At 30.6% G+C, this 24,110-nt stretch overlaps 3 protein-coding genes across 3 annotated transcripts; 2 read left to right on the forward strand and 1 right to left on the reverse strand.

Annotated features, from left to right (window-relative positions):
• Positions 1 to 365: 365 nt before the first annotated feature.
• On the forward strand, positions 366 to 2,472 carry LOC100305852 (heat shock factor-binding protein). The gene is made up of 5 exons (XM_003536147.5): positions 366 to 455; positions 669 to 722; positions 970 to 993; positions 1,083 to 1,125; positions 2,125 to 2,472. Exons 1-5 carry the CDS (start codon positions 453 to 455, stop codon positions 2,265 to 2,267), a joined length of 267 nt encoding a protein of 88 aa, XP_003536195.1. The 5' UTR covers positions 366 to 452; the 3' UTR covers positions 2,268 to 2,472.
• Positions 2,473 to 7,241: 4,769 nt separating this feature from the next.
• LOC100781479 (putative indole-3-acetic acid-amido synthetase GH3.9) lies at positions 7,242 to 11,518 on the forward strand. The gene is made up of 4 exons (XM_003536153.4): positions 7,242 to 7,616; positions 7,767 to 7,868; positions 8,723 to 9,546; positions 10,709 to 11,518. Exons 1-4 carry the CDS (start codon positions 7,318 to 7,320, stop codon positions 11,308 to 11,310), a joined length of 1,827 nt encoding a protein of 608 aa, XP_003536201.1. The 5' UTR covers positions 7,242 to 7,317; the 3' UTR covers positions 11,311 to 11,518.
• Positions 11,519 to 21,636: 10,118 nt separating this feature from the next.
• On the reverse strand, positions 21,637 to 22,247 carry LOC100527023 (uncharacterized). The gene is given in 1 exon segment (NM_001364685.1): positions 21,637 to 22,247. A coding segment is annotated over 1 exon segment (210 nt). The 5' UTR covers positions 22,240 to 22,247; the 3' UTR covers positions 21,637 to 22,029.
• Between the last annotated feature and the right edge of the window lie 1,863 nt (positions 22,248 to 24,110).

Genomic DNA, 24,110 nt, shown 5'->3' on the forward strand with positions numbered 1-24,110 from the left:
ATAGAAGCAGACTTAGGTGGTTGTGTGAGTTTAATGATTTTTCTTGATTTGGGGGCAAACTTACTTGATTTGAGGAATAAGGATTTTATTATAATCTCTAGAGCAATTTCTTGAATGCAAGTCTCAATTTCTGAAATGCAAGACTTATGGATGATGCAAAGGGGAGTGTATTTTCTGGGTATTTTTGGCAAAAAATTCAAAAGGAGAGTGTACTAGTAACAAGGGGGAGTGGAAATAGCAAAACCAAAAATAGTGTAAAAGAATAACGCGATCCAAATCCAAAATCAACTGAAAGAAGACTTCAAAAATTGGAAGGGCAATTTGGTAATTAAATCTAGCTCGTGGGATCAGATCAAATTTAAACGGGTCTCATTCATGCGCATTTCATTTCAATTCATTTTGAATTGAAACCGCGGAGAGTTTGCAGCTGCATCATCGATCATCGTCACCTCATGGTTAGGGTTCTTTCTCCAACTCCTTCCCCTTTTTATCATTAATTTGTTTATCTCCTTCGTTTCATGGCTTTATTATACAATGCAATGTATTGTCTTGTCATACTCCATAGTTTTGAAATTAGGGTTTTCTGAATCTTGGATCTCATTCATCAATAAATCTGGTTGTTAAGCGAGGAGAGGCATTCCGCTCATTGTTTTCCTTCATTATTGCAGGACGGACACGATTCACAAGACCCGAAGCAGAGCCCTGCTGACATGACTGCCTTTGTAAGTTGATCTCGTTTTCATAAATCAATTATTTGTTATTGTTCGTCTCTTGTTGTAATTGTTCCCTTCAATTCTGCTGTTTATTGATTTTGATCTTCGATGTGACTGGTTTCTCTTGATGTTGTCAATGTAGCCGCCACCTTACATAATTTATTCCTATTTGCTGCACTTTGCTTTAGTTTCCTGGTGATTTAATTAATGTTAATCGTTTTCTGACATTTGTCTATCGCAATTTCTCTGTTTCCAGGTGCAAAATCTTCTCCAGCAGATGGTGAGTTGTGTAGTCTAGGTTCTTAGAGCTGCATTTTCTGACTTTTAGAATATGTTTCACTGTTGCTAACTGGAGAATTTTGTTTCCAGCAAAATAGGTTCCAGACAATGTCCGACTCCATTGTTACAAAGAATATCCTTTTGGTTTGTCCTTGAAGTTCTTAATATAAGCTAGCCCTAGACTGGAATTTGTTAAGGAAATTAATTTCAGGCAATGGTAATTTGTGCTTTTGTGTTTTTTTATCCCTTCCAAAAATAGTATTTGATTTAAAGCGTTAGTATGGTTGGATGATAGGAGATCTAAGTGGGGGTGTTTGGTTTGAGAAAATGTTTTTTGTTTTCTATTTTCAAAAGTTTGTATAGGAAACAGTGAAAACAATTTTTTTTAATTGTTTTTATTTTCTATTCTCATCATTTCCTGATCAAATTTTTGAAATCAGGAGAGAGTGAAAATAAGATAGCATTTTTTATAACTAAAAGTGAAAACAGAGAAGTTTTTCTTAAAACCAACATGCCCTAAACTTTCATTCTGTTAACCTATATATTTTACTTAACAGTCGTGTAGGAATCACTTTGGACATTTTAGTTAAGGAGTTAAATGAACCTTGAAGTTTGGTTTATGATGTTGAAACTATAATCTATTTTGGCTTCATTTCACATTGTTTCATTTGATTATTTGCGTTGTTTTGATACCAATATATAAATCCTTTTTCCGTTTTTAACCCACTGGCTATGCTCCAATGCCCCTAAAAATGGGTTCATGTCATCAATACTCAAGCCAATAACATGATGGCTGCATACACCGTTAGTATCCATCTTATATGCCTTCACCCATTAACTTAAGCTGTTGGGAGGATAGTTCCCTGGCATACACAACAGCATGGGTGATAAATTGCAACTGTGCACAACTGCATCTGACCTTTTCTCATGAACACAATGCGACCACCTATGTGGTTGTGCACAATTTGTGACTCATCACCTAGTGCAATTTGTATATGGTTTGTGTATATGTGATATCATGTTATTGGCCGAGGCAGCAGGGTGGACATTGCTTTCAATTTTATTGCATGGGAATTGTAGACTTGTCAAATATGTAAACTATGGAATTTTTTTTTTCTTGACGTCAATGCACTTGATGATATGGGAAGTCGCATAAATGAGTTGGAACAAAGCATCAATGACCTAAGAGCAGAGATGGGAGTGGAGTCCTCTCCATCACCTGCGACCCCTGCTAAGCCAACAGAGGAAATCACCAAAGAAGAGGGTTCAGCTTAAGTGGCGTGTTCTGATTTCAGTTGCTCGTTATTCATGTATTCATGTATTGTATTGCACAAGGATTGATGTTATGCATCTACTTTTGTCTGCTGTAGTGGTTCAGAAAACAGATGTGCTGTATAGCTATGAGTGCATCTGATTATTTGTAGCTAACTCGTATTTTTTTTATGACTTATGGGTACACCTATACTTTATGTTGCGATTACTTTGTTGCCAATGTCATCATGTCCATTTTTTGCTCAGCATGCTCTGGGTGGGCGAATCCACGGCCCCAAATCCAGGGGTTGCTGTACTCACTATTTCTAATTTTTATAGCCTTGTCCATTTTCAAACTTTTGAAAGAAAGCTAAGACTAAAGGCGCAAATATGAATGCAATATGCCTCTGTGTAAGACATTGCAAAACCAATTTACCAATGGCATTGCGGGATTTGCGATTCTGTATTTAAATTCAGCTCCACCCTCATGATAAAGCCCTCTCCTGCCCGTGCACTGTTACTCAAATATGTTGCCATTCTTTGACCTTCCATCCCTATGGTGCAAAGCCAAACTGTTCATTCTTTGATAAAATTTGATTTTATAAACTTTAAAATCAGAGTCTTAGCTAATGTGAGATTTTATTCTCCCGAAAATTACGCCATTTTCAAGTTCTAAGTTATCCAATTGCTGAGGAAAATGCTGCATTCATTCATATAATGTGGGATTTTACCATTTGAGATTCTGCAATCTACGAAAATGGAGGGGCATCCGACTCTGAGGGTAAGGTGTTGCCTTCCTAAGTTGGATTGGGATCTGAGGAAAGTGGTATTTTAAAGAGTTAAAACATTTTTAACTCGAATCCTACGGTGTTAAATGTGTTTCATCATGAAACAATAGTTAAATGCCTATAAATTGAAAGTGTAAAACTTTTTACATTGTAATATTACCTTTAAAAAAATCAAACAATACTGTTACAGTACCCAATTCAGGTAAAAATCCTTGAGCTTCAACACTCATATTGTATAGGTTATTATGGTTCGTCCCTTATCCATATAAGCAAAGCATATGCATGAAACATATGTAGTCAACAGTTGTTCTCAAGAGACCCAAATTAACGCGAGATTCTGCCGTTTCTTTAACAGCTGGGGTCTGAAAGGAGTGTGAAACGAGTAAAAATTCAACCTTTTTACTAAAGCAAAAGAATGGAAGTGGTGGCCTTATTCTAGTTCTCCTATTTGATTGAGAAGCAGAGGAATTGCAGGCGCAGGGCAACCCTTGACAAGTTTCATGTCCATCGTCGGTTACTGTTATTATTGTTAAACGCACCTTACTAAAAAGTGATGATTTGGACCTTCATTTTGAAGGTGATGGTCTTATTGTAGAATGCTCCCTTACGCAACTACGTTTTTCTTTTTTTATTTCCCATCACTACAAAGACTAATCTTTCATGCTGAAAGCACGATCTTTTTCAAACACCCAAATTTAGGACTAAGTCAATGATCATTTATTTAAGATCACACCGTCGTGATAGGCTGATTGCAATTTTAAATTCTTAGTTTTCAAATACAAACTGAGAAAATTGCAATCAGAATTTGAAACCTTAAAAGCTACATATTGAAATTAAAAATTATATTAGTAAAAACTGATTTTAGTTTTTAAAAATTTCAAAATATAGAACTGACAATCATACTAAACAGGGCTTGAGAGACTGAGGAATTTTTTGTATGATGAGGAGGTGTAATTGTCCGCCCACCGGTTGGTTCATTTTTTGGATAAAATACTACCTTCAGTTTTCACTTCATATTCAAGTTGGAAATCAAATCTCAGATATTGGTTAAGGAACTCAACTGTCAAACCTCTTGTGCCAATAACTTTTGGTAGAAAACTAGGAATTTGAGTTGAACAAATACATTGCTAGCTGAAATTAAAAGTTGCTTAAATCAAATTAGATGAATCATATTCAATTCATTCATCTCTGCCTTAGGTCACAAGCAAATATTAATTAATTGCTAGTTTAACATGTTTTTGTTTCTTAGCGTTGATTCATCTTCCACTTACTGTGCTGCTAAAACACTCAACTTGAATGTTACAAGTTGATACCTTTGATTTGATTTATATTTTTTAGTTCAAATAATATATAATGTTATAAGGAAGCATCTCGATTCTCAGTTGAAACTTACCCGTGGTCGGGTAACACATTTTATATATGCTTTTGTTGGCGACAAAAAAGACACTGTTAATTCAAAGCCGAAAAAAAAGCAACGTCTCAAACAAAAAGTTGCAGGAGAACATTTATGCTTTTTTGTGAGTGACATTGCAGATGGTTATCAAGAGCAGAGACGATCTCCGTACAAAGATATTTCATGAAGAGTTTTGCTAAATACCTTAATTTTTGTTTCTGATATTCCATCTTATCTATATAATATAATATTTTATATGATATAATATAAACATTCTTATTTTAGGGTTTGAATTTGATTTTGAGTATGAAATAAATTATGTTAATAGAAAAGTATTTATTTTATATGTATATTTACTATTTTTGATAAAAATTAGTCATTATTTATTAAAAAAATTATTTTATACTGATATCATGATGAAAAAGGCCTCCATAGTCCCTACAAGTTGTATAGGTGTGGCAGTCTTTATTCGCCGCATTTATTGGTGAAGAAGGCTAGAGAGGTATTTTCACAAGACTTCACCCAAAATAATGAATTCCACTAAGACCATATGATATCATAGTCATAGATGTTAAAGATATACCGTAGCATTTCATGTTTTACCAACAATATCAAACACCTTCCATGATAGAGGAAAGAGTAAGCATATATGTATCACATATTAAGTAATGGTATACGTCACATGACACCCATAATTCAAAAACAAATTAAAGATGCCTTACTTTTCTCATTAAAGATGGCCATACCACACTCCTCATTTGGCACATGTTTCCCTTCCATCACTCTGTCCTAAAGGTTTAATCCACTAAGTTAGTTGTGGACAAGAATGCTAACCCACTCATCAGGTTACGGATTTTTATTTTTTTTTCATTTTGCATTATGAAACGTTTGTCAAATAGAATATTTCTACTAAGCTTTTGGAGGACACACAAATCCTTTGTGATGGTAAAGCTATGTGCTCACCTAGTCATGCAAAACCGACCCCTAAACCCCATCACTTTCCCTTGCACCATCAACACTTCCTAGAAATAGGAAAGAAAATTTTACCACCTTACCATTATTGTCACGCTAGAATTTTCATGTGGATAACAAGCAGAACACCTATACACTCATTAAGCAACTAAAAACACAAATGAGTAAAGGCATTGACATGACGTGCAAAGAGTGTTGTGACACTTTTCCTTGATGACATCTTGGACAGTCACATTAGTTGTTCTCCTTGTGGATAAGGATATGTGCGTGCTTCATTCTAGTCGGCTAGCTATGTTTGGTGCTCTATATTTCTTTGTGATGTTTAATCCATCCCTAACAAATCTAACGTTTCACTTTATCTTTTTTTTTCCTATGATATTGATGTACATTGTTTATCAGTGTGTACATTGTTTACCAATTTCACTGATAATTAATATTTATTAGATACCGTTCACTTCTTTGATCTCTTCTCTTTTAATCATATCTTTTTTCTATTCACAATACTCAAGTCCAACATCGAAATCAAACTCATTACTACTCAGAAAGTTGAAATTTCCCTCTGTATATCTTTGAAAGCTATGAAGAATAACTTTTTTTATTTTTTAATTAATGGACGCTATCAAAGATCTTATGATGCTTGCAACTTATTTTGCCTCAGTGATATTTTTAGGACTAGCATCAAGTTAAGTACAGGCTTGGTTATAGAAAGAAAATTACTTAATGGTTTCAATTTCAGGTAGACCAAGCTTCAATTTCAAACACGGAGAGAACACGAATATATCACAATTTTAAAAGTGCAGAGAAGAATATATACATGTCCAATCATGAACTAGAACCAGATACTTTTGTAATACATACACACCACCATCTTCGGTGTCTGATGTTTCTGCTAGCAAATCTGAAGAATAGACATAATAACTTCCTTGTTTAACCACCAATGCAGTATCAAAGATATAAAATCGAACCTCGCATCCTTGTACTGTAGATTGATTATTCAGAAATGAGAATACTGTTGGCTAATGCTTTAGCTTATTCTTTGCATTGTATTTGTCTTTCACTCAAATTATGCAAAGTTACAAAAGTCCCTCACATAGTTGTGAGTGTCAGTTATGATACTGTACCAATGAAATTATTCTATTGAACCAGCTAAGGTGTTTATTCTAATCTAGGAGGACAATAGTACCGTGTACAAGATGTTTTCACACGCCAATGGAAACGAGTGATGTAGGGGAGCATCTTAATCATAAAACCATAAAATTTTTCAGATCATGTGCTCTGTCTAATTCTCATTGTTACTTAGCACAGCTAAGCTTTTGGAAGTTTTGTTATCCATTATGCAACCTTTTGCATGATTGTTTCCATAGAATGTACCCTATAAAATTTTTGTTTTCGTAGAACCTCAATTCTGAAATCATTAAGCTGAAATCAAGTAAATGTTTTATGGGGGCCACACAATGAATGGCATCAGCATTAATTGTTTGTTTCCAATTGGGTTGCACTGATTTAGTGACAACAAGAGAGGATAGATAAATTAAACAAAAAAGAGAGAGAAGATTTTTTTAAGAAGAGTTGTATCTGGCCATATCAACAATAGGACAAAACTTGCAAAAAAAGATTTTAAGGTATTTATGGCATTATCTAAAAAAAAGTACTTAAGGTATTATACTCCAATAAAAAATAATAATACGTGTATTATTTTATTTACCTCAATTTAGGACCATTAAAATGAAGGACATTGACTAAAAAAATAATACACATGTTTTTATTGAAAAATAACATTACAAGCATCAAACAAACTTTATGCTATAATATACACATACCTATCTATAAATAAACACACTAAATGCATTTCACACCAAGTGAACATTAAGTGTTATACACTACTCTTGCGTGAGTTCTTCTTCTGTTCCTTTCTGTGGCCATGGATGGAAAGAAATTAGAGTACAAAGGTGAGGAAGCACTAAAGGAGATAGAGAGGCTGACAATGAAGGCTGCTGAAGTTCAAGAAGGCCTTTTGAAACAGATCTTAACTCAGAACAGGGAAACTGAGTATTTGAGTAAGTATATGAGGGGAGAAAAAAATATAACAGACGTAGCAGAGTTTAAGAGGTGTGTTCCAGTAATCACTTATGAAAGAATCTTCCCTTATATCCAGAGGATTGCAAATGGGGAAGACTCTACTCTCATCACCAGTCACCCAATAACAGAAATGTTATGCAGGTACTATAACTCTCTGCAACCACTAGTATATAATTGGTTCATTCATTCCTTTATTATAAGTTAATTTCTAGTATTTATATTAACAATCTTAATCATATATATATATATATATATATATATATATATATATATATTTTATGGTATGTGCAGTTCAGGGACATCAGCTGGAGAGCCTAAAATGATGCCATCGATTGTGGAAGATCTAGAACGCCGTACCTTTGTGTACAATCTTATCACGCCAATCATAAATCAGTTAATAATAATAGTAACATCTCCACATCTTTTTTTATTTCTTCTTGGCCTTGATTATGCCCTTAGACTCCTATTAATTTGTCACACCCTTTTTTTTGTTGCATTTGAATTAATATTTCAATGTTTATCAGCAGTTATCTAAAATTTCAACATGGTTGAAGGTTAGAGAACTCGCTTGATTTTTTTGTTTAGCAACTTGATTCTTTGTTGTGTTTGATGTCATCAATACGCTTGGGTTATGATGATTCTCCATTCTAAGTATACGGCCAAATGAAAAAGATAAGATGAAAAAGATATGACGTGACAACTATTCATAAGTGTAGGCGGGTGGAGGGCCCATTACCATGCATCGATTACGTTTATATTTATTTTTTTTAATAAAAAAAACAGATGATGATATTATATCTATAAGATGATTCTTTGCTTGCTATATTTGCGTTGTACAAAAGGATCACATATAGTGCATGCTACCTAGCTAGTGCATCTTGACATGTATTTCATTTATATGCATATATTCAAATCTCATTAATCTTACCAAGCTATCATTTACCATGCCAATACCAGAACGCCAAAACACATCTATCTAACTCTAGTTAAATTCGCACTATTACCTCATTTATCAGATAATATGTCATTTGTGTTCTTCCTGGTGGTACTAAGTAGTATTAGCATGCCTACCCGTTCTATTAAACTAGCATGCTGGTACTAAGTAGTACTATGCCTGCATTCCATCAAACACTCTATTGATATATATTTTTTTTCTTATCACATCACATCATCAATTATATCAATCCATTTTTCCAACCATATCTCCAACTTGAGTTATGATTCAATTAGTAATTAATTAATTTCAGGTACGTTTCTGATCTTGACGAGGGCAAGGCAATGTATCTGTACTTTGTAAAAGCAGAAATGTGCACTCCATGTGGCCTACCAGCCAGAACAGTGTTAACAAGCTACTACAAGAGCAAGCACTTCAAGTGCCGCACACACGATCCTTGGAACGACTACACAAGCCCTGACCAAACCATTCTATGCAATGACAGCAACCAAAGCATGCATTGCCAGCTTCTCTCAGGTTTGGTCCACCGCCGCCACGTCCTACGCCTCGGTGCCGTCTTCGCCTCCGCACTTCTGAGAGCCATTTCCTTCCTGGAACGAAACTGGAGGCACCTTTGTGAGGACATTCGAACTGGCCAACTCAGTTCCTTCATAACAGACCCTTCATGCCGTTCATGCATGTCCACATTGCTTTCATCCCCTGACCCTCGTCTCGCTGATGAAATCACGAGAATCTGTAGCCAGAAGTCTTGGAAGGGAATTCTGTGCCAGCTTTGGCCTAAGGCAAAGTTCATTGAGGCTGTGGTTACTGGCTCCATGGCTCAGTATGTTCCTGCTCTTAAGCACTACAGTGATGGGAAATTGCCTTTGGTTTGTACCATGTATGCTTCTTCTGAGTGCTACTTTGGGGTTAATCTGAAGCCTCTTTGTGATCCTGGTGATGTTGCTTTTACGCTCTTGCCTAACATGGGTTACTTTGAGTTCCTTCCTCTTGGACATAACGGGACGCTGTTGATGGACTTTGATGAAGGGGAGCAGGTTCCCAATGATAAGCTTGTGGATTTGGTGCATGTTAAGCTTGGTTGCTTTTATGAGCCTGTGGTCACTACTTTTGCTGGTGAGTTCCCCGATTAACTGATCCATTTCTTAGCTAGCTAGTCCATGCATGCACATAAGGGTGTTGCCAAATAGTTAATGAAGTTATTTAACTAACACAACCGTTACTTTTAGAAGCCTTTTTCCTAATGATGTACTTAAACACACTAATTATCTGTGTTGGTGTATTAATTGGACTTAAAGCAGCCAGGTGTTGTACTCATAACGGGTACATGTGGTGAGACAGTGAGACAGCGAGAAAAGAGAGTAAATAATTTTAATTATACAATTAAATATAAATAAATAATTAATTTTTTTGTTGAAGCCGAAGTATCTCTTTGTGGGAAGTCAATAACTAATTATTGAAGAGGAACTAGAATTCATGTTAAAGAAATTGACTCTAATAGATATTTTTTCACATACACTAATAAATATTTTTTTATATGTGAAAATTGAATTATCAAAAAATGTTCACATATTTTACTCGATTAATTATCCTTTTATTCACTAATTAATTTTATTGTATAATTGTACCATTAAAATTGATTATTTTAATATATTTGAACTCATATTTATTATTAATGAGTTAGGTGTGTGAGATGATTAGTTTTACTTGAGAGCAAAAAGAGCAAAACACAATTATATAATTATAAATTGTACATTTTGATCTTAGTTATTCATGTAAAGTTTAATCATTGTACTTCCTCTTGTTGTTCCTAAACAAAAATAGTCTACTTCATATACAGTAAAAATTCAAAATATATATTATATTTACACCTCAAAATGATGATGTATCCTTGTCATCAGACCATTTTATAGGAAGTAGAAAAAAGTGGATTTCAAATAATAGTTTCCCTACATCTCCAAATAATTGTAGTTTTAATTTTTATAAAAAAATTTAAAATTAATTAATATTTTTAATTTTTAATGAAATATTTAAATATTTATTTTAATTTACCTTTATAAAAAATAATATTATCTTAAAAGACTTAATACTATATTTATTGAAATAATTCCCTAATAAATCTTGAAATATTTGTTTTCTTGTACTATCTTAAACATGTCATTTTGGGAGCGAGGAGTAACCCTTTTGCTATTATCATGATAACATCCATTTATTACTAATGCAACTTTATGTCATCTTCTTCTTCTTCCACACAAACTACCATGAATCCAACATCTAGGGCTGTATCGATACCGCGTTGGTGACGTGCTTCAGGTGGTAGGATTTTACAACAACGCCCCACAAGTCCGTTTCATCTGCAGGAGAAACGTTGTGATCAGCGTCGACACCGAGAAGACCAACGAGGAGGACTTGCACAGGGGCGTGACAATGGCAAAAAAGTTGCTGGAGCCCTACGATGCTCTCTTAGTGGAGTACACAAGCTACCCCGACACTTCTTCGATACCAGGACACTACGTATTGTACTGGGAAATTCTTCATTGCGGGATAAAGACGACAGAGTCATCACAACAACTTCAACTTCTTGACGCAAACGTGCTTGAGGAATGTTGCATTGCGGTGGAGGAACAATTGGACTACGTATATAGACGATGCCGTAGCTATGACAAGTCTGTGGGGCCACTTGAGATACGTGTGGTGGAGCCAGGGACGTTTGATGCATTGATGGACTTGTTTATTAGCCAAGGTGCTTCCATCAATCAGTACAAGACTCCAAGGTGCATCAAGTCTAAGAAAGCACTCAAGTTACTCAAGTCTAAAGTTACAGCGTCTTTCTTCAGCCCTAGGGATCCCAAATGGTCCCCTAAGATGTGTTCAACTTGAGGATTATTATGTATGGTGTCTTATTGATTGCCTCAAACCTCAAGTGATTGGTAGTTGTAAAAGAATTTGGCTCTGGCTGGTTAATTGATAATTTGTACTCATAATCTTTTCTGTAAGGAAAAGCAGAAACATTTTAAGGCTCTGGTACCAAGAAGTTCTAAACATATATATATCCGCATCAATTTAATAAATAATATATATGAATGTAGTATATGCCCAATTATGAATTTAAACAAAAAAAAAAATTGAAATTTATTAAGAATGTAAGTGTGTTTGCGATCCATCAACAAATCCGATCAATTCCATCTAATTATATTTTAGTCAAATAGGTTAGGTTTTTGAGTTGATTTGAATTTATTTTGGTTGCCCCCAATTATAATTGGGATAGGTAGTTTCAAATTTGCTAAACTTGGTCCATCCCAATACATATAATATTAATAATAATATAATGATTATTCTAATTCCATAAGTATCTTATGAGTGCATATATTCTAACTTTAAAAATAGTCGAGGCATAACACAATAGTGACCACGTCCTTAGTTGATTCTTGAATGCCTACACTCAGAAGGACCATGTACAATGTAAGTGACACATAATTAATCTCAACAAAATGTTAAGCATAGTAGCATTTATAATTAATCTCTTTCTAACAAAATGTTAAGCATAGTGACACATAATACAACTAGTTCAGTACTCATGGATAAACTGACAAATAAAAATTATAATATATATGTGGATTATATAATTATAATATTGTACAATATTGTTATTTATAAAATTTGAAAGCAAGTTTATGAGAAAAAAAATTAATATAAGATAAAAAAATGAATCATCATTACATATAAACTAATTTGAAGATGAAGCAAAAGAAAATAATATTATATATCAAAATGAAAATAACAAAGTCATAATGTTAAAAATATTGTAGCAAAAGCATGACATCAAATTACTATTCAATTTACAAAAATTTACAATTGTCACGTTCACATTGTAATCAATTTATAAACATGTCCAAAACAAAGCATAGTTAACATTTGAATCAGGAAATTCAAAGACATTTTTCATGTCAAGATGCAAACTTTGTGCTAAAAAAAAACTCTATTTGGATTCAATCTTTATTGTCTTTCTCTCGTCATTGTAAACAATGTGGTATTCTAAAATCAAATAACTGAATTTTTTCTTTTTCATAAAATAATACATACTACTTGGAACAAACAAAAAATGGGGAAATAAATGAAAGTAGAACGAAAATGCATATAGACTAACACAATGTCATTCTTCTTCAATATCTTTATCATGAATATATTTTATTGAGGTTATTATTGTTAGATATGTTGTTAGTATATTATTTACAAAAGACTAAACTATAAAGTAAAAATCTAAAACTGGTAATATATTGATATACATTCATAATAAATATATTGAAGAACAATTGCAAGACTAATATAAAAATGAGAATAAATCAATTTTTTTAAATTTAGAAAAAAAATTAAACCCAAAAAATAAAAACATTAAAAAGTATTTAATCTTATGTTTATATATAGTTATTTTAAAAAATGTATGAATGATGATTTAGATAAGTATGCCACTAGAGCACCACAAAATTATATGTTATTCTTTATACTTGTTCCCTAACATCGTTTGCATCCTCATTCCTAGTTCTTGACGAGGATAATAAATAAATATAGAAGAGAGAAAATAAATATTAATAACAACAATGATACTAATATAACATAATTGTAAATCAAATGTAGAAATTATTTAATGAGAACCAACACTAATATAATTCATACAATATAATATATTTTATAAAATAACACTATCTATTTGGCTTCGATTATATCGATGGCTATTCATGTTTTAAAATTTTATAAACAACGAAATATATATTTAATTTTACTGATAAAAACTAAGGAAAATATTATTATATTGATAAGATAAGGCTTATATTGTATGTTGTTTCTTATTAGCTAACATTGTCTCCATCCCGCCGATATTCTCTATGATGATAATAAACAAATATAGAAGAGAAAAAATAAATATTAATAACAATAATAGTTACCATAGATACTTATATGAATTTTTGATGAATTTTTAGGTACTTACTATAAATTTTGGAAAACTTCATTGAAAAGAACTTATATTTTTATTTTTTTTAAACATGGTTTATTTTCATAATAATCAAACTTAGGTGTTAAGGAGTTTATAACAACTAATACTCATTATTTAACTAATTGGTTTAAAGTCCTTAATGTTGAATTTAAGTATAGCCAATAATATAAAATTTTAAATAACTTTTCTATTATGAATATATGTTAAAATAAGTAAATCATATTGAATTTAATATTATACTTAAATTTTATCTTTCTTTTTGTTAAATCATTTTGTGATAATTATGTATTATTTCTTTAAAAAAGTTAATGAATTTATTTTATTTATATCTACTTTTGTTATTTTTATCCTAAATCTCATATTGCTATTTGTATATATCAACTTCATTTTTTTAGTAGCATACAACCACTATTTTATACTATTTATGTTTTTCATTTTACCTTTTTTTTGCATTTATTCATTATAAAAATTAATTTAATAAATAAAATTAAAGAGAATATAAAATAGGTCAATCTATTTGATCAAGAATATATTGAATAAGATAATATATTTTTAATAAGTTTAAATATGAATTTATTTCAAAATATGGTTTCTTTTGTACACAACCACACATTATTTAATAAATTTTTAATATATCAAATTATAGATATGATAAAAAATATTACATTTTAATTTAAATATCTTGATCAAATTAAATTTAAATTATTTTTTTTTCATAGGCTGATATCAACTCTACTAGGTAGATCTTAAATAGTAAAATTTGTATTTGCAAAATTGTAATGACAACTTATAAAGAGTTCTATATAATAATTCAGCATATGTTTAATTTGAATTGTGCACATGGATCAGGATGAGAAAGAGACGAGGGATTAGGTCTTGTATCTGTGACAGTGATTATAAAGTCCAGTGCAATTTTAATATAAAATATATACTTATATTTCTATTCTTTAAAAAAAACATTATTTATTTTCATAAAAATCAAACTTAGGTGTTAAAATTTTTATAAAACTAATCCACGTTATTTAACTAACTGATCTAAATTCCTTAATGTTAAAATAGATAAATATAATGATTATTAGTCCATCCCAATAGTCGACGCGAGGCACAAGCCATGAGGCATAACTTTAGAAATGATTATTAGTCCATCCCAATAGCTAAAATTGGTCCATCCCAATACATATAATATTAATAGTAATATAATGATTATTCTAATTCCATTAGTATCTTATGGGTGCATATATCCTAACTTTAAAAATAGTCGAGGCATAACACAATATATAGTGACCACGTCCTTAGTTGATTCTTGAATGCCTACACTCAGAAGAAACCTGTACAATATACTAGTAATATTTTAGATCATTTTCTATAACCTTGTAAATATTATAAGATTTTATCATATATATATATATATATATATATATATATATATATATATATATATATATATATATATATATATATATATATATATATATATATATACACACATATAAAGATGATAATCTATGGTTACGTTGTTTTGACCAAACCTTAATTAAGAATCTATTAGAGTCTGAAGAGGCAAAAAAGAATCCCAAGTGTCCTGATTCAAGTTTGTCTATCATAATAGCACTAGTTGAGGTTAAGGACTACAGTGCCTTACAATTCACAAGTGTGGTTTGATTTTTTTTTCAGCCCCAATATTTTGACATCAAATTTGTTGCATTGTTAAATTTATCGCATTTGAGGTTGACTTTAGTTGTCATGTAGGCATGATCATGGTTTTATTAAAAAATTAATGTTTATATATTATTCTTGACTTTTATTTTTAAGCCATGCATGTGTATCTCTATATTATCGTTTAATTATAAATTTTCATTGATTGATATTTTAATTTTTTTTTTAAAATAATACATGATTGACATTAAGTTAAATTGAGTTAATATTGACATTTTTTTCTCAATTAACCAAAATTTGACTAGATTAAATTTTAGTTTGATTGAGTCCAATCATTGGATTGCATGTCGATATTTAAATTTTATATTAAAAAAAAGTTTGGTAAAAATAAAAAGATTAAATTTCAATTTATATCTATTTAATATAATAAAACTTAAAGAATAAGAAAAATATTTTAAAAGTAGCTGTTCAAATAAGTAAATTTTGATTCAGTCTAACTTGCACAAACATACTTAACCCGATGAAATTGGGTTTAACATACATTAGTTCAATATCATGGGATATGTTAATTAAATTGATCCAACTTAACTCTATAAAGGGTTAAGATTAACCGGTTAATCTGACCTGTGTGGAGTCGTACGTATCTCCAGGGGTCCAATACTACCAACCTTACGTTGTGTACTTGAGCGTACCCATGAATACAATTTCCAATGTACTTGAGAATTATCTCCACTCATACCACGTCAAGTACTAATGATGGATTCTCCCATGATGTTATGCCTCTGGTTTTTTCATTAATTTGAAAGTTCCTTTTCACCCTTATAATAATAAAAAAAGGAAATACTCCACTCCACCAATAAAATGTATAATAATAAATTATTTTGTTTCTCTCTTTTCATTTGCAAACCAAATAAAAAATGTAGTTAAAAAGAAAGGTCCACTTAAAAATGATGAGCTTGAATTGAAAAAAATCAGTCTTCCTTTTAGTAGTGCCGTGGAGACGTACGCTTGTTAACCATTATATCTACTTCTTCCTTCATTCAAATGCTTACAAAGTTCTCTAACTTGAACATCAGTTATCTACGTAAATACACACAAAAAGACCGAAGAAAAACTGAAAAACTCATTTAACAAGCCCTGCCTGCATGCCATATGTAACGAATCTGCTTAATAATAATTAATATTTGATAATATGTCAATGCTTTAATGGCTCAGTACACCTGAGTCTAGCTTTCACATGAATTTTTTCGCATGAGTTCACACTTTTACTTTTTCTTTAATTTCATTTTATCTCTTTTTACCTTTTTTTATCACTTCACTTATTATATTTAATTATTTATTACTTTTCTTCATATCTTTTCTTTTTTCTTCTCATTTATTTCGTCCTTCCACCCTAAGCTACTTTAAAATGGAGTGGACGATATGATCACCAACAAAAATTTAGGTTTACACCCAAATTTTCACCAACGTTTCATATGATCGATGATTGGTGTGGTTCTCAGATCGACATTACTCATCACGTTCTTGAAGTTGAAGGCAGTCCAAAATGTACTGCAGTGACTAATGTTCACCACTTTATCATCAATACTTTATTGGTATTAAAGTTAAACCCTAGAGACATTGAATTTTGACGAATTCACACAAGCTTTTGTAAGTGTCCCACTCGTTTGAAATTTGTGCAGTCATACTCTTTATCATAGTGTAATAATAATGCCCAGCATGCGCGTGGCATTTTTTCAAAAGAAATGATGGATTGTGAGAGCTCCAAAAAGAGCGTTGCGTACGGAATAGAAATCACAGTGATGCAAACCGGAGCAGCATGGCATGTCGAAAGAGAAAGAGCTTAATGTAAGTGAGGTTTCATTATCTCTTATAATTTTCATAATAATAATAATAATTTTTGAGTTTCTCCTATAATTGTTAGCAAGATCTAAACAAATAATTAATATTTTGGATTCTATAAAATATACTAGCTTTATATAACTTTCTAATATATATATATATATATATATATATATATATATATATATATATTTATCTTTTTAATTGATTAGACTTTTTCTCACTTTTTTATCTATAAGAACTAAACATAATACTAAAAAATTTACAACACTCACACATTTTATTCAATTAATTGAGTTAAATTTCTTATTGGATTTTTTCTCATTTGCTACACAATAACAATTACTTCCACTAAAGATATTCCAAAAATAAAATAATTAACAATTCAATGATTTTCTAAAGTAACAATTAATTTAATTTTTTTTTCTAAAACATACTATAAAATGGAACCCAGGGAGTGAGAGATTAGCTAGAGAGCAAATATATATAAGACTTTGAATCAAGGGTTTAATTAAGTTAGTCAAAAATAATGTGCGAGAGTTATTATTGTAATTTTTTTATATTATATTTGAACTCTTTCAGTTGAAGAAAAAAAAAGCTACAAGCTATGATTATGAATTTTGGGTTGCTGATACCGTACTTCTTGTTATATATATACGTCGATATCCTTGTAAAACTTAAAATCATGCATCTTTAAATCTCTACCTTCTCTAGAAGCTAAATTTTCTTAGATAAAGGATCCAATACACTACGACACAAGTACCAGTAGTAGTACACTATAGAAGATCACTTTTTTATTTATTTTTTGTTTGGTCAGGAGAAGAGCACGTTACCATCTTACAAAATCTACTAGGAAATGGGCGATGGGCCGTTCAGCTTTTGTTGCATTGCTCTTAAAATCTTCCCACTCACACAGTCTTGATCTTCCCCCGACCACTTAGAGTGCTATGCAATGTTTGACACCCACTTTCCGTACTATTAATTTGATCATCTACCAAAATATCAGAAATCAAATTAGGCAAAGGAGAATACTACACGTCGAGGTTGGTATAACAGAATCTTCTACAAATATAGTGATCGTGGTGGTGACCTAGGAGCAATATTAATGCATCTTAACACCCAAATGATGAGGGTACTTGATCAAGTTTATGGTTTCAAGCGGGACCATCCACTTATTCCTTCGAACTAGGGTCCATATTTCCAATTAGGATGAAGTCTAGCTTATTTCTTCCGAACCTTACATATCATCCCTTTTTAACCAACTTTCCAGCGGGGAAAAGCTTTACATTCTTCTTCAAAATGATTAAAGCCAAAGTTCATGGGGGCAATAAAGCGATGGCAAGAATAATTAAGTACTTTTGGTAATTTGATAAAAAAAAAAAAATCAGAATGAATAAACTTATCAACTTAATCTTTAAAATCACAATAGTCAATAATCACAGTCTTAAAAAGTTAAAAAATAAAAGAAATCTTAATATTGAAAATTGGAAATTTTAGGTCTTCAATCCCTATATAGCATTAAAAGTTTAAATAAAATTTTGGGCCGGCAAGAACAAATATAAATCTAGCCTAATCTTTTCCTTGCTCACCCCTCTTAAAGGTTACCCATAACATACTTTTTTACTGGTTAAAGACTTAAAGTGTAAAACTTTTTACTCTAAAGTGGGGAAATTAAACTCATTGATTTATACTTCTAATGTCAAGAACTACCAAATTTACATGCATATCGTTAAGGCAAAGATTGTTTTGGATAAGATTGCCACTTATTAGTTAGGTTCAGTGTTTGCGTTTATGTTCCGATTTTTTATATTGTAGACAATTATAAATTTATGTGTACTGATGAGATGATTATGATGCAATTACAAACATCGTGAAATATTTGATGTCACAATTGTAGTTGTGGTAATCGTGAAATATTATGAGAAAATCGTAAGTGAAGTATGCATTTCTAATTGTTAAAGGCATAAAGCTACTGAAATCATTCATATTTTCCAGTGCTGCTGCCGTTCGTTGCTTTACAAATGTACAATTTGATATTAAGGAATCCGGTCATGTGGTATGCTCATGTTTTGGTTCTTTGGGATAATGTTGCAATATTTGTATGCATATCATGTGATAAACTATAATTCCCTTTGGGTATCTTGGGAAATGGCGCATGCACATCTTCTAACTTTTGATCATTGCTTCAAACTTTTTAAAATAAAATAAACAGAAATGTCAAGATTTACTTGGCATTTGTTTCAAGTTATCAAATTTTATTTTCGGGAATAACATACCTGAAAATAAATAACATTCTTGAATGTTTTAAAAAAATATTTTTTTTATAGAATAACATGCATACCTAAAATTAGCATTCCTGAATGTTGACGAAAATATGTTTGATGAGTTTATAGCAATCTTTTTAATATTCTATGGAATCATTAAAAATTTAAAACATGTGTATAATTGATTCACAAAACAATAACTTCACATTGTATAAACTTTAGATAACAAGTAGTGTTCTAATTGAAGGGTTAGTTAGGTGGTTTGTTTTAAAGTATAAAATTATTTTTTGGGAAATTACATTCAATTCATTATTTTTATTTTTGAATAACTACCTTGCAAATATATAAAAGGGTGGTAGGCTGGTAGCATAGAGAAGCATGTGGTGGCGGGTGGTGCGTCAAGCTGCACGAGACATCCAAGGAGGTTCGACATGACAAAGGTGGAACAGGTGGAAGGCCGACACAATTATATTAATTACACATTAGCAATGGCTAGAGACACTAATTTACAATTCATGCGCTATATCGTTTTGAAATAGCCAACACTAAGCAAATTATTTTATTAGCATTGGTTTAGCACCCGCTTACTTGAGGTTAGTTTGAAACAGTCAAATCACTCAACCACATTAAATGCCATGTATTGTTGTTTTTGACCGATGCAAATTGTTGATTATAACATAATTCAAAAATTATTGTATTAGCTTTGCGTTGGCTTGGCCGATGCTAGTAGCACTAGTGTAGGGACCAATGTTATGATTTGGATGCTATTTCTGTGCTAATTTTCTTCTAATGGTTGCTTTTAAAAAAGTTACATGAATTGTTCTGTTGAGTATAACCTATTTTCACCCATAAGTGAAATAAAAAAATATGAAAGTCTACTTCATTTTGGGGTGAAATAGAATGGAAGGAAGGGGGAGATAAGGGATAAAAAAAAGAAAATAAAAATATGATATGCAATATTTTTTTGGATAATGAAGTGATCCATAGTTATAAAAGCTGGACCAACTTTGTCAAGACTTGGTGAGTTGGACTATTCGATTAAGGTGTAAGATGAGACATGTTAGTGATCCGGTTTGATTTGATCAGATTTAATAAAATTTGATAATACAAATCGTATTCATTCGATTTGATCCAATTAAATTTTTTTTTCGTTCTCATAACATGTTAATTTGTTAATAACTAATTATTGAATAACATATAATATATTTTTATAATATATATTTTTTTATCTTAATAATAATATATAATAACTAATTATTATCATATTGATAATGATATATTTATTATTTATGTGTTTTATATATTTTTATCTGTTTATGATCATTTGATAATTTTTACATTCAATCATAAAAAATAAGAATTTTTTTAGTTATTTAATGATAATACCCATAAAATAATGTATAATAATAAATGATTATATGATATTTATCATTTGACCCTAACAATAAATTTAATAAATTTAATTTTAAAGTATAAAAATATGAATAGTCATGTTAGGTATACTATATATATTATTTGATTTTTTAATTTTATATATATATATATATATATATATCAAATCAATTAAATTAATAAATAACTCCGTCCTAACAGTGATCTAATATCTGAATCAATTTTCAGTGACTTGATAGATGATATGATAAAAGAGGAACAACTATAAGAAACAACTAAAATAGAAAAAACAAAAAATGTATTGATGTAATTAATGAAGTGAAAGTGAGGGAACAAGTTCTATATGGAACTGACCCAATTCCACCTTAGGGCGAGTTCATGGGAACTTGTTGATTCGGGTCTGATGGTTTGTATCTGGAGCAAATACAAAACTTAAAACATAACTTTGTCAGGTTAAAAAATATAATATGAATTTTTTTTATGTGCTATCAAAATCAACCCAGCTTCAGAATTTCTTTAGTTGTTCTCTACGGAGTAAACCTTAAATGAAAATTAACTAATAGGTTTTGTTTATATATTAGCAGTGGCCTATTTTAAATTTTTAAATTGTTATTGGAAATTTATTAAAATTTTAACAATTTAATTTAGTTTGTAATTTACCCTCCTGCCAAATCAAAACCAAAAGGAAGAGTATTATTCTTCTGTTAGTGTTGCTATACTTGCTTCTTATCTCCTGATCATATGACTGAAAATATATATGATGGTAGTAGTATAGCATAGGGATCGTCTATGATTAAAATCGTACAACTCTGGATTGATTTTTTTTTTTCCCTCATCTCTGTTCAAGTTAATTCATTTGACTAAACTAGAGTCTGATATGGCGGAAAATATTCAAGTAATTACCACCATCAAGCATGCTCATTTTATTATTTTTTCCCTTTGATATATTTATGGTCTGTTTATTCACTTCGAGGTTCTGCTTATGTCTGAAACTTCCAAAAACTGCGTATGTTGAAGCCGTGAGAATGCAGAGTTCAGTCTCAAATGACAAGCTTTTGACAAGAGATGATCAAGAAAATTCTCATTATAATAGATTATATCAGATCTTATATTATAAAATATAAATACACGCGTAGATCCAGCCATAATATATGCAGCAGTAATGGAATCAGAAAGTTTAAAACTATATGGATATTAGATGATATAAACATATACATATAGGCTGATATTTTTTGGTATATAGTTTCAAAATATAAACAATCTGAAGTAAGGGATACTTCTAGCTATAGATATGAAGGTCCATGACATATTTACATCACTGCTGTATTAACATATATGTGACAATTGAAATGAATTTCGGTTTTGATTTTTCACCCCCAATTAGTCAAAGGGGGTTAATTAATTTCAACACCAAGGCTATAGGCCCAAATACCTCATTAATAATATCATATGTCACGTGTGATTCATAGAGCCTAAGAACATCAAGGTTCTTATGGGGTCTTCTGCACGGTGGCTCCTCCTCCGTCGCTTCTCAGTTTGTATATACTTTAGAACCCTACCTTGCTTGGCAGCATCGGCCTCATCAACGTGATGAAGCTTCTCGCTGACGGATCTCCTCAACTCATTGCCCAGAGAGCTTTCACCAGAGATGTGAGATTTCATCCTAGGGTATTAGAACCTTAGGGGAAGGTACTGGGGCATTATATAGAAATCAAAAGTTATGTCTACAAGAATATCACCCATGTGAATCAATTAACATATGATTATTTTAAAGTTAAAAAGAAATCTCAAGTCTATATAAAAACCTAGATTAATAAAAAATACTTGTGATTTACATAAAAAAAATGTGTATATGTATAAAAACAAAATGGGAAAAAGCCTTCAATTTTTTTTAACTAGAGAATCTACATGTTCTTTTGGTAAAGATCGATTAGTTTCTAGATGTTTTTTTCATCGGAAGTAATTTTTTATTTGAGTTAGATAGATAAGATTATTATAAATTGATAAATTTATTTTAAATTACTAAGTGTAATTACTTGTTTAAATTAATTGTAATTATAATTTTTACATTAAAATGACATCACCAAAGTTAATTGTATATGTTTGCCAAATGGACACTACGATAGTGGAGTCCAACCAAAGTGCTTACTGGGCCAATTTGTCTTTTGTTCTCGTTCATATGCCTCAAGAGTTTTGGATAACACAGGAAGTATTCTCCACAAAAAATATTTATATATTTTTAATTAAAATATAAAAAGATAAAAGTAATATAACAAAAATGATGCAGATATAACATTATCCGATAATCAAACTCACTCTGGATAAATCACGGTGTGACATGTTAAAGAATTTGTAATTTAATTAGCTAAGATTAAGTATCCATGACATGACTTTTTTTTCCTGAATAAAAAAAATCATTCAATCAGTTAATTTTGAGTTTAAGTTCTAATTATGTAATTATCTTAATTTTTAAAAAGAAAATTTGTCGTCAATTAATAATGTTATCCAATTCCACAGGTCGAATAAAAGTTACAATAAAAATTACATGTCTTGTCTACTAAAAGTATGTTATATATTCATATTGTATACACACCTAGTTCCTCTGCTATTTAAATATAGTTAAAATATCGCTTCTAATATTAATAAACAAAAATCCTTGCTGACCTGACCAATAAAAAAAAGTTAAATTTAAGGCTCAGATTATTGATAAGCACAAATCCTTCCTGACCAATAAAAAAAGTTAAAGAAAAAAGCTCAGATTATTGATAAACACCTGTGCAGCTCCACTCCATATATATAAAGGTAGCAATAGGCAGAAGCGGCTTATCAGAATATTTGACCTGATATATGTCTTGTCTTTATCACAAATTATCTAACAAATAAATTATGTTACTTTTAACAAGACTTAATTAACTAAATAAATCCGGATTTGGGCATTTTAAAAGGTTTATTTGACATTTTAGATGACATATTTATTTTTGTTTAAATAAATAGTTAAAATTTATAGTATAATTTTGAATTTATTTTTAATATACAAGATAATATGTTTTCTACAGCATATAATATGTTTTCTACAAAATATAATATAGATATTCAAATAGACTTTTAAATTTGGTGAATCTGAGTTCTTACACACACACACACACAAAAAAGGTTAAGCTTAGTTAAAAAATCAGTATGATTTGTTATATGTAAAGTCTGCTCAACATTCAATAATGGCAAATTTTAAGAAGTGCATTAAATTAAGAAATTAAAATTTTTGAGTTTTAATTAAAAAATATTATTAATACACTTCTATATCATATTTTTTTATTGTGCTTCTAATTTTTAATAAAAAATATTATTTTTTAACCAATGCTTTTAAATATTGGTAAAAAGACCCGTTTACCAAAGATGTTTGGACTTATTTATACAGGTTTGAATGACCTATTTATTTGATGTTTAAATATGTAATTAAAATAACCAAACTGTTTAGTTTTGGATGAATATGACAATTCTTTATAAGAAAAATATATAATGAACTTAATACTATA

The sequence above is a fragment of the Glycine max genome, chromosome 10 (assembly GCF_000004515.6).
Source record: "Glycine max cultivar Williams 82 chromosome 10, Glycine_max_v4.0, whole genome shotgun sequence".
Lineage (NCBI taxonomy): Eukaryota > Viridiplantae > Streptophyta > Magnoliopsida > Fabales > Fabaceae > Glycine > Glycine max.

What these genes read in the sequence shown, in the direction of transcription:
- LOC100305852 (XM_003536147.5), top strand. An exon ending in CTGCTGACATGACTGCCTTT is followed by an intron (nt 723 to 969) that starts GTAAGTTGATCT and finishes CTCTGTTTCCAG; the next exon opens with GTGCAAAATCTTCTCCAGCA. An exon ending in CGACTCCATTGTTACAAAGA is followed by an intron (nt 1,126 to 2,124) that starts ATATCCTTTTGG and finishes ACGTCAATGCAC; the next exon opens with TTGATGATATGGGAAGTCGC.
- LOC100781479 (XM_003536153.4), top strand. Translation starts at nt 7,318, where the DNA reads ATGGATGGAAAGAAATTAGAGTACAAAGGTGAGGAAGCACTAAAGGAG. An exon ending in ATAACAGAAATGTTATGCAG is followed by an intron (nt 7,617 to 7,766) that starts GTACTATAACTC and finishes TGGTATGTGCAG; the next exon opens with TTCAGGGACATCAGCTGGAG. An exon ending in ATCACGCCAATCATAAATCA is followed by an intron (nt 7,869 to 8,722) that starts GTTAATAATAAT and finishes AATTAATTTCAG; the next exon opens with GTACGTTTCTGATCTTGACG.